The sequence below is a fragment of the Aulostomus chinensis genome, chromosome 11, assembly GCF_037954235.1.
Source record: "Aulostomus chinensis isolate RoL2024-O1b breed Wild chromosome 11, RoL_Achi_v1.0, whole genome shotgun sequence".
Lineage (NCBI taxonomy): Eukaryota > Metazoa > Chordata > Actinopteri > Syngnathiformes > Aulostomidae > Aulostomus > Aulostomus chinensis.
Window position 1 is genome coordinate 324,301 of NC_141330.1, and position 11,287 is coordinate 335,587.

Sequence of the window (11,287 nt, forward strand, 5' to 3'; positions counted from 1 at the left end):
GTTAGTAGCGGTACCGGGATCTCCTGCTCATGCATCCCAGGCAGAATCGATGACTTGGCTGCAAGTCACCTTATTTGACCTCGTGAACATCTGGAAGTAGTAAAAGGTGTTTTACAGAGGGGTCCCACAACTCTCCAAAGCACCAGGATTAGTTGGTGCCATTGTGACTCCAGGAAGGAACTTATAAATACTGGAGACAACACAGATAGACATTCCAAGATATAAGACAACAGAAGAACACTTCCTATCAGCAGTGAAGCACAGACCAGACTGTTTAGAGTGGACAGGTGAAAAGGTCACAGCAGGGAATAGCGGGAGTGTAGATCATGCTAGCATCACTCTCTCAAGCTAATTAAGTCAGAACAGAGTCCACAAGAATTTCTATGGTGGGATGAGGCCGTGAAAGATAAGAGCATGGCCGTAAATCGGAGGTTTTAATCTTTACAGCTGCAAGAACAAGGCCACGATGGACCAGAAGGGACTGGCATGGGGTCAGACAGAAGATCCTGCAACAGACATGAAGATCAAAAATACACACTTGCACGCAGAAGCGATCACATCAGCACCTCCCTGTAACACATAAAACTGGAGAGAGAGTGAGATCGTGGGACTTCCTGCCCCAACGCCAGGGACAACGCATCTGCGTATGCTGACTCCAGCATAGGGGAAGACCATCTCCAGAGCTCTGGATTCTTTCCTGTTAATCTGAATAAATTCTTTTGAACCAACTGGAAGGTGTCCTCTCCGGATTTGGAACAGCGCAATACATAGACTCTGTGGGTCCTTCTGATTGATTAATGATGACTTGTTGAAAAATTCCTACAGTAGCAATTTTGATGTTTGTCTGTACATAGTTTGAAAAAAATGGAAAAGTGGTCTAAGGCAGAAAAGGGGATATTGGGATGGGTCCTGAACTACACGTGGATGAAAATGTAGAGAAAAATTAACCTCCTCCTTATCACATGCCCTCGGTGTTAGCAGAGGAGAGGCAGAGTCTGTTGGGACAGACAGAGCTGGAGGAAATGCTGGTGTCAAAGGGGAAAAACTATGAACTCTAAAAGGGTGAAATCTAAGCAATTTCATGGCTCAATTGACACACCCCCTAAAATAATTTTTCTACACAGGTAGAAGATGTGATTCCTGAAGGTGAAAAACAACCTGGTTTAGAATGAGTTAAATCATAGTTTGTGTAAGGAAATGTTGTGCTAATGGCGATGAAGACATGCTTCTAGTCTGCTCTTCATAAAAGCTATTGTACGATCAAATCATGGGTTAATGTTTGTAAAAATGACCTAACCATGGTGTGAGCAACCTCCTCTCGGAGATCGGAATTCCAGAGGGCGGCTGGAAATGAATCCATTCGATCAAGCCGGAGGTGTTTCTCTAACATTGGTCTGTGTCGTGATGTGTTGATTGAACACATCAGAAGTGGGAGTGTTGTCGACGAGTAAAAGGAGTGAAGCACCGAGCTTTATTTTCTCCAGTTCTCCTCTTCCCTTAATGATGCTGATGTCCTGTAGTCTGCACAGGCCGGGACACCACGTATTTGGGATGCGCCTCTTTTAGCTCAAATACAGGGTGTCCCGGCTAATATGGGACAGTTGGCAACCCTAGTCATGGCAGCCAGCTAGCTCAACATTGCTAAAATTGAAATCTGGTTCAAGCTAAGGCTAAAAGATCACAACACAAGAAAAGAAAACTCATAAATTATTGGACAGAATAAATTTTATTTGATTGACCCTTAAGGATCAGGTCATATAAACAAACAGGGCCAACGGTGAAGCATCTGTTTCCTGTTAAACTAGCTTTCCGATGGCCCTGTTGGCGAACATGTACATGCTTGCCAACACCAGATGAGGCAGAGATGTCTGGCCACCGGGGACCGTGAGCTGTGATTTGTCAAGAGGCGGGTACAGGGACAGTGATTGGTCGGGGATTGGAGCTGAACAGGAGTGTGGCATGTTTTTCATTTGGTGGCCCCTGCCATGCCATCGGCGGACTCTTCGGATGGGTTGGGGCTCAGGTACTCGAAGGCCTTCTGGCTCTGGGAGACAAACTGTTTGAGCGGTGTGAGTAGCAGCTCGGCAGCGGATGGACGGCGGTGGATGATGCCGTCAGAAGGGAGGGGCAGACTGTCGGGCTCCTGGTCCTGCTTCAGGCTCGAGCGCCGGCCAAAAGGAGATTCGGCACTTGGTGTGTCACTAGAGCCACGGGCAACACGAGAGAACAGACTCCTGCGGCGGCGCGGACGACCATCCATGGCCTTCAGGAAGAGGCTGTTAGCTGAGCTGCGGCGAGAGGAGCTCTCACACTTAAAGTCCTCCTGGTTCAGGAAGTCTTCCACTTCCTTCTCAGAGGGCTGCTGCAGCTGGTGGACACATGAGTGAACATCTGATTAGGAAGAAACTTAGCTTAGCCCAACACAAAGAATACAATCAACTAGTACCAGGTTTTGAACGGGTGTGTATGTGAAAACCGGCTCCAGGCCGTTTGGCCTGGCTGCCTCATGGGTGTTGGGGGGGGGGGGGGGGCTGGGACACTGGTTAGTGTGTGTTTGTAGTGTTTTTAGTGCTGCTGATGTGTTGCTCTGCTGAGCAAACATGATAGGTTCAGGCGAAGACCCTAATTAGAAAATATTAGCTTAGCTTGGCAAAAAGACAGCTAGCATTGTTATAGGGAAAATGGGACACAAGCAACACAAACACATGTGTTTGAGGTCATCTTATCTGACGTGAATTCCAGGAAGGCAACAGACTTCAGTCAGATTGTCTCCACTATGAGCTGCATGTTCAAAGAGTGTGAACAGCGTGTAGCAGGTGTGTTGCACGCATGTTCCCTCCGAAGTGGACCCACCAGGTTGTAGAGTGGTGTGGCATTGATGACCAACTGCAAGAGGATCTTTGAGAGTTCCTGCAGCTCTCCAAGCATCTGCTGGACCTGAACTGGCAGTTCTCGGACCTGGCGAACTGGACGCAGTTCCGCCAGCATGATGGCCTGACCTCTGACAGTGCCCAAGGTCAACTCCCGGAGGCTCTCTGCCTGGTACACCAGTGCCACCAGCAGCCTCTGCAGATACTGCAACAGGTCACTAACCAGGTCCAGGACCCGTCTTAGACCCACCTGCAGGGAATAGACCAATGATGATGTCATAGCATGGTCATAAGAACTTGTCATAACAGCACAGGTTTGTGTGTGTGTGTGTGAGAGAGAGAGAGAGAGAGAGAGAGAGAGAGAGAGAAGAAACTATCCATCCCTCCATGTTCCCCCTCTTCTCCTGTTGAGGGTGGTGGGGGTGGAGCCTATCCCAGCAGCCTTCCCCCTGGACAGGTCACCAGTCCATGGCAGGGCCAACACATAGAGACAGACAACCATTGGCTCTCCCAGCCACGCCTACGGTCAATTTAGAGTCTGGATTAACCTGGTCCCTCTTGATGTCTTTGGACTGTGGAGGAAGCTGGAGTACCAGAGAGAACCCAGCAGGAACAGGGAGAACATGGAGACTCACACAGAAAGACCCCGTGCTGCAGCCGGGGCTCCACCCACAACCTTCTTGCTGGGGGGCCACAGGGAGGACCACTGCTCCACCCACAACCTTCTTGCTGGGGGGCCACAGTGAGGACCACTGCTCCACCCACAACCTTCTTGCTGGGGGGGACAGTGCTAACCACTGCACCACCATGCCACCCAGAAAAGAAACTATTGACACATAAATAAAAAAGTTAGCGATTACAGTTAGTTGAGTAGAGATTACCACTCCTGCTGGTCTTGTGGGCGGGACTGACAAATGTAAGATGTGTTTCTATTGGTCATCATGAAACAAACTGGAAGACAGAGGCTTGAGTTAGCATGTGCAGGTCTCACCATATCAGCAGCATCTCCCAGTGTCCTGACGGCGCTGTCCAGCTGCTCTCGGACCTTCATCATGCGATGGTAAAGCTGTAGGCTGAGACTCAGCAGGAGGCTGCGGACCCTGGTCCACAGACTGGGCTCATCATCCTCATCCTCATCCTCGTACTCCTGCACCCTCATCTCCCACTCCCGACCTGATGACAACAACACCCACCTCTTAACTTCTCCACCCAAATTCTTTAAAGACATCATCAGCTAGGCTAGGACTGTTATAACCAGTGTGTGACATTATCATTGAAGGGGTCTACAACGAGATGTGTGTGGTGCGTAAACCGTCAGACCGGGACTGGTACAACATTCTTGTACACTGTGTCTCGTAGACCATGGTGTGGCGGCCCTGTTATTAAAGCTACCGTCACCTGAGTACCAGAGGGGAGGAGACACACTAATGAGCGATGATGCATCTCTTGAGGTCATTTTATTATCAACATCTCAGCATCAGTGGGGTCAGCAGGGACCTGGCAGCACCTCCTTGGCTCGAGGGGAACACTGCTATGGCCCCATTAGCTCTGTTAGCTCTCACTAACGCAATTAACAGGAAATCCTTTCTTCTTCACTGCTCTAAAACAATAGACTACACAGGTGTTCTGCCTCTGGCTTTTTTAGAGTGGCAAAGAAGAATTGAGTGACATGTGTAATTAGTAGGCGGAGCTGGTAAAATGTCAGCTTTGTCAATACGTTAAAGTATAAAATCCCACCAATCAAAGATGAGCGTGTCCACGATTGAGACTTGTTCCAGTGACTGGACAATGTTGACTGAATGACTTCCAACACGTTCTCCTGTCAACAGTCACGTCAGGTCTGATCATGAATCAGTGGCCCTCAAAATTCAGCAGTGTTTTATTTTTTTACTCTGACAGTCTTATTGTAAAAAACTAACTAGAAGTCAAGCAGTTCTGTTGCTACCATGTGGTTTGTGCTGCAAGTAACAAAACCGTTTCTGGTTTGTCACTTAGTACCATAAAAGGCACCAAACCAGAGTTCTAGTTAGTTCTGATCTCCAGTCAAAGTGTTTGTGGATCACTGATTATCCGGCTGGATTAAGGAGACCTGGATTATCGGGGAAGATGATCTGGAGAGTTAGTAAATGGACGTTTTTGGACGGTGTAGCCATCAGTCTCCGTTAGCTTCAAGCTAAATGTACATTGCTGACTTTTTCTGTACTCTGGAGTCACTGAGAAGGGATGCAGAAGGAACGACATCTTAGTGAGCTCAAGGCTCCTGTTAGTGAGGACTTGACAGGTAGGGAAAGGTCTCATGTTGGGAATGAGACCACAAGTCGCAATTTGATTACCTGGAAAAATAAAGCTTAAGGAACATAACTAGAAAAAGTGACACTTATTGGGTTTAATGTTTAAACAAAGGCAAATACTCAGGGTCATACCGTCACAAAACACCTGGACAAATAGAAATAGGAATTCTCAAGCCAGTAAAAGTTTGGAAAATATTAAAGACAAATTCTAGTAAAATTTAATTGAAATGATGAATGTCTGTGGTTGTTTGGTGTCATCAACTTGAACGCTCGTGTGATGCTGGCTTGGATGACTGCTTGTTTTTCATGGCACTGAAGAGAATCTGCTCAGGAAAATGTTCCTCAAAGTTTGGAAAACCCAAATGTGTCAGAAACCTTTTAATATGTCAGTGTGTCCCTTATTGACACTGGCATCTTTAATTGGTTCAGGTTTCACAACAGTGATGACATCCACCATAAAAACACTCCTGAAACTACTCAATGATATTTGGATTTGTATTTCATGAACTTCCTGGTCACCAAAATGTGCTGCAAACAGTCTTGCTTTGATTTAGATTTGGTTCCAATGCCTGATCCTCCTAAATGTGACATCTCAGAAGCCCCTTATACTCACGCAGTGTGGGGGGGAGGGGCAGATAATAAGAGGTGGCGTCCTCCAAGCGGCTCAGCACATCATCCAGACCCGAAGTCGCTGCTCGGCCCACCTGAGTGTCCTGGAGCTGCCGAACGGCCCCCCAGGCAGAGTCGGACAGGCGCTCCAGCTGGTCCAGAGCTCCGTCCAGCCCGTCCACCACCCACAGCTGCACGTCATCAAGCGTCACCAAGAAGGCGTCCTTGAGGTGACCCATGACCTAGTAAAGCGCACAACACACAAGCACAGGTCATCTAGACGCACCCATGAAGGTCCGGACTGACTTGAGGGGACAAACCTCGTCTGTTGACTGGTTCAGGATGGGAAAGGTTCGCTCCAACTGGTCGAGACCCACAAGAGCAAAATTGTTGGCAACATCAACTGAGGACAAACAGAGAAAGACAGGAAGTGAGTCAGGATCTCTGCCATTGCACCCAGGAAGCTGGGGGGCGTCATCATTTGTCACAAAGAAGACAAAGGGCTTTTGGAGAGTGAACTACTGCAACCGTTGGCTGTCAAACATGGCCATTCGGCGTCGGGCTCCAGAACCGTCCCTTGTCACTAGTTCTGTTTGTGATGTTCACGGATCCATGACATCAGACTGTGACCTCCAGAGCATCCTGGTGGGGTTTGGAGTGCTAAGTGGTCAGGATGAATTGGAGGTTAGGGTCTCCGCTGAACCCAACAGAAATGAGTCGCTGCACAGGTGAACTAGTGCAGGTGTCTTGGACTCATGTTCACCAGTGCTGATGAGACAATGTGCAGCAGACTGGCGGAGGACCAAGTTCCAGATTTATGCCCCGCCCCTCACCTATAGTGACAAGCCAGATAGAGACCTGAAGAATGACATCACTGATGCCAAGAGTTCCTCTGCCAGGGCCGGGGCATATTCAGGCAGCGGAGCATGGCAGCGCCTTACAAGATCTGGAGGGCGTTGCTTTGGACAGGGAGGTCAGGGTCACCAGATTCTGTCTGCTGCCATGATGTCACTTGCATGTGGTAAACATGGCTACTTAGTTGTAGAGCAGCAGTGTTAGCAGTACCGCAGCAGTAGAACAGCAGCATCAGATGTAGCAGTGCAGTTTTAGCAGTAGGATTAAGCTGTTAGCATTAGCTGTGGTCAACCTACTCTGAGGCTTCAGGGTCTGCAGGAGTGGCGTTGCTCTTCTCATAGCCACCAGGGAGGCGCTGCGTATGCTGACCTCAGCCACTCCCCCCATCATACCCAGCAGAGGGTACCGACCTTTGACCTCTGAATACACTGAGGTCACTGACTGCAGCGCTGAGCGAACCAGAGGCAGGTGGGAAGCTCTCACCATGGCGCTGGTCTGAGAATACAGGAAGTATAACATACATGTAAACAAAGGCTGAGGGCCAGTCAGCTGATTGATGACACCATGTGTCCTCACGCCAGGTCTGATCAGGGGTCATCAGGAGGAGCCTGACATTTCCTCACCTCATGATTCTGGCGACCTGACATCTCTCCTGCACCAAATCTGAGGAGACAAAGGAGCAGAGGTCAGAGGTCACTTCCTGCTGGAGGCTGCAGGCAGTCAGCTGCTGTGCCTCAAAAACCAGCATGGAAATTGCAACAGGAACGAGGACGCCATTGAACACTCAGCTGCTCATCGTTCTACACAAACCTCCCATTCAGCTCGAGAGCACAGAGAAACGGCGTGAAGGCGCGATGGCGGGAAAGAAATCAGCTTTTATGAGTTTTGGTGCGTCAGTGTGGTTGAAGTGGATCTCGTGTCCTGATGACGTGGTTAAAAGATGAGATTGATATCAAACACTTGACTTCCTCTTTGTTTTAGCGTTCCAGTTGGCGTGCAGAATCTGTTTGGTGAGTCACAGACGATTGTCCTCGCTGACTTCTCTCTAACGTCCGAGTTCTTCACATCGACAGTTTCATGTCATTCTAATGATTTGAAATTAGTTCAAGAAATAAATCTTCCGGTTTCGCCACCTGGAACCAGACTTATGAAAACCTCCCGTCACGTCTGTTTCAGCCACCGACACTTTGATCAAGTCTGAAGGGTTTCTCCCGTTTAAGCGTTTACAGACGATGTCAGTCTCCACAGAACGTTTGGAACATGAATCATTAAAACAAAAGGACAACACTGATGACGGTAATCACCATCATCATCATTTCAGGCTCCCCAGCGGAACTCAGAGAAACTGTGGCTGTGACTGAAAGCTGATCGACAGGCTGTCAGTTATTTCTGTTGCCGTATTTTGACAGTTTTAGAAACAAGTCTAGCACGACACCAGCGGCGTTGAGCTTGAGTGAGGCCACACCCAACAGGCTGCTGGGAAATCCCCTCCACAGGTCTCAGTCTGGAGATTCTCACAGATGCTCGTTTGTCTTCAAACCTTTCAGAAACAGTGAGTACGTGGCGTTCTACCAGTCAGACGGCGAGTACGTGGCGTTCTACCGGTCAGATGGCAAGGATGTGGCGTTCTACCAGTCAGTCGGCCAGGATGCGTTCTACCAGTCAGACGGCCAGGATGTGGCGTTCTACCAGTCAGGCGGCAAGTACGTGGTGTTCTACCGGTCAGACGGCAAGTACGTGGCGTTCTACCAGTCAGACGGCCAGGATGTGGCGTTCTACCAGTCAGTCGGCCAGGATGTGGCGTTCTACCAGTCAGACGGCCAGGATGTGGCGTTCTACCAGTCAGACGGCCAGGATGTGGCGTTCTACGAGTCAGACGGCAAGGACGTGGCGTTCTACGAGTCAGACGGCCAGGATGTGGCGTTCTACGAGTCAGACGGCCAGGATATGGCGTTCTACGAGTCAGACGGCCAGGATATGGCGTTCTACAAGACAAACTCAGAAGTGTTGCTTTCTCCTGCAACCGACACAAAACTGCTGCGTGGAACCGATCAGAACTTTAAAGCGTATCCTTTCATCTTTAGAACGGCGAGGACTCACCCCATCAGAGACGCTGTTGTCTTGAATGATGGCGACTGAATGAGCTGCTGAGGATCCGTCAGGGTGGTTTTGAAGATGAGGTCTGCAAAGTGATTGGACAGTGCTCGGCGTGATGTCACTACTGTGGTTTGTGTCTGTGTGACCAATCGATTGTGAGGGATGAATGAGGTCATTCAAGAGGATGGGGCGGATGACATCAGAGTGAAGACACCACAAAGACAACCAGCACATGAGGGGAAGGAACTCACCACACCTGCAGGTGGCGCTGGTCTGTTTCCATCACTGCAGCAGTAATCAAAGTGTTCAGAGGCCATTTTCACGCCACCTGCTGGGCTTGGTACCGCCGTCGCTTCTCTGGTGTCATCAGGACGATCAGGGTTTGCCACTGCGCTGGTGTCATTTCTATTCCTGTGCACGATTGGTTGAAGCTGACCAGGACGAATGGTCTGTCAGGAACCCCGCACTGATGTCACTGTGGCACCTCGTGGCCACGCCCACACAGCACTTCATATTAATGGCAGTTGTGTTGCCATCACTTCAACATCTTCCAGTTGTTTCCAAAAACAGGGAGAAAAAAAGTTCCTCTGCTGAAACTTTCATCACGGACACAAAAAGGAGGGTAACAGGACGGTCAAGGGAAGGTCAAGGGAAGGTCAACCCACTCAGTTCTTTCTGCTCGTAAACCGACTTTGAGATTTCCAACTGAATGAACAGGACGTTTATAAAAACACTGACAAACACTGTGACATGTAGCATAGCGGCTAACGTCAGCTACACTGGTAAATGTGCTCACCTCTCGCACAGAACATTTGACACCATTTCAGATCCGAAACTAAGAGCTATCTCCTCCCTCAAGGAGAACTTGGGCCCCTGGTCCATGTTGAAGTGGTTGTGGGCGGAGCCTCAGACCCCGCCCACATCCCAGTCGGAGTTTGTGTTCAGTCGCGTGAGAGGGAGGTGTAGAACACTGCTGCCTCCACTAGGTGGTGCTAGAGAACCCCCACTTCCTATATCGAAGCGAAGTAAAATCTGGTCAACTGGACGTAAGTTTATCTTGAAGACGTTTCACCTCTCATCCGAGAGGCTTCTTCAGTTCTAGTGAAGAGTGTGGAAGCTCCAGCTTATAAACCTATGTGGGAGTGGTCAGTGCTATTGTGGTGGAAACGACCCTCCCCAGACTCACCTGGCCTCCCCAAACGACAGTCGTTGTGCGGTGTCAGGGAGTTTCAGGGGTGGTCGTTAGGGAGTTTCACCGACCACTCAGATGCTAATGGGCTGTGCTGGCAGCAGCCGTTCCACATGGGTCTTTCAGCTGAGCTCTTTGGGGAAGCTTTGGAAGGACTTGGTTGTAAATAGGAGAAAGGAAATGTCGCAGTCCACCTCCTCTGTTCAAAGATGGTTTCTCTATCCTGACGTGGATGGCTTCTTTAACTCCTCTTTCAAACCATCTGTCCTCTCTGTCCAGGATTTGGACATGGTCGTCCTGGAAGGAGTGGCTTTCCTCCTTGAGGTGGAGGAATAGAGAGATCAGGATAGAGAAACCATCTTTGAACAGAGGAGGTGGACTGCGACATTTCCTTTCTCCTATTTACAACCAAGTCCTTTCAAAGCTTCCCCAAAGAGTTCAGCTGAAAGACCCATGTGGAACGGCTGCTGCCAGCACAGCCCATTAGCATCTGAGTGGTCGGTGAAACTCCCTAACGACCACCCCTGAAACTCCCTGACACCGCACAACGACTGTCGTTTGGGGAGGCCAGGTGAGTCTCGGGAGGGTCGTTTCCACCACAATAGCACTGACCACTCCCACACAGGTTTATAAGCTGGAGCTTCCACACTCTTCACTAGAACTGAAGAAGCCTCTCGGATGAGAGGTGAAACGTCTTCAAGATAAACTTACGTCCAGTTGACCAGATTTTACTTCGCTTCGATCTACGATGACCTGGATGAATGAGAACCTACACAGACACCCCACTTCCTATATGTGAAGTAGCTGTAGGTCAGGTGAAGACAACATAGCCATGCGATGTTGGTTCCACTTCCTGTAACCACCAGGTGGCGCCATGACTGACACTGAGCTTGTAGACGTCTTCAGGAGTCTCACCAAAGATCTGATCATGTGACTCCAGTGATTACAGCTTTGTATTCTGTGGTCAAACATCAAACAAAAACATGGCCGCCTCCTCGCTATGGTTCGCTCTCCGTGTTCACCGTGACCCTTCACCAGGTCCTGACAAACGCTTCCACATTTGGGAAGACCTGGTTGACCTTCTGGGAGGAGAACATCAATGTGTACAAGAAACATGTCACTTCCTGTTGCCATCAGGTGGCGCTGCAAATCATCTGACCCCAAATTCAATGGCCTCTCCCTTGGCCAGACTCCGCCCCTCCACCATGTGGAGTGAGAATCAGCGACAGTTTTTGCATCGTCCTGCTCACAGGCAAACCCCAGTGATCACATGACCTCCTTGGTAGTGGCCTTCCTGTCATTTTCAAAGTTTAGTGAGACAAAATGTCCTGAGGTTGTGTCAAAGCAGCAGAGAACAAGCCTGAGAGAACCAGTGT

At 49.4% G+C, this 11,287-nt stretch overlaps 1 protein-coding gene across 2 annotated transcripts; it reads right to left on the reverse strand.

Moving 5' to 3' along the window:
- Positions 1–1,716: 1,716 nt before the first annotated feature.
- Positions 1,717–9,622, reverse strand: plin6 (perilipin 6). 2 transcript variants are annotated; one of them, XM_086217046.1, is made up of 9 exons: positions 8,974–9,622; positions 8,726–8,807; positions 7,249–7,288; positions 6,922–7,120; positions 6,091–6,173; positions 5,775–6,012; positions 3,862–4,043; positions 2,854–3,120; positions 1,717–2,368 (listed from the first exon to the last, which is right to left on the reverse strand). In XM_086217046.1, the coding sequence occupies exons 2-9, from the start codon at positions 8,728–8,730 to the stop codon at positions 1,967–1,969; spliced, it is 1,416 nt and encodes a 471-aa protein (XP_086073172.1). In that variant the 5' UTR covers positions 8,731–8,807; positions 8,974–9,622; the 3' UTR covers positions 1,717–1,966. The 2 variants fall into 2 exon arrangements, with proteins under 2 accessions (XP_086073172.1, XP_086073171.1); XM_086217045.1 differs by lacking the exon at positions 8,974–9,622 and having other exon boundaries at positions 8,726–8,884.
- Positions 9,623–11,287: the final 1,665 nt, after the last annotated feature.

Coding starts and splice junctions, on each gene's coding strand:
- plin6 (XM_086217046.1), bottom strand. Junction 7,121..7,248: donor CAGGTCGCCAGAATCATGAG/GTGAGGAAATGT, acceptor CTGTATTCTCAG/ACCAGCGCCATGGTGAGAGC. Junction 6,013..6,090: donor TGAACCAGTCAACAGACGAG/GTTTGTCCCCTC, acceptor GCGCTTTACTAG/GTCATGGGTCACCTCAAGGA.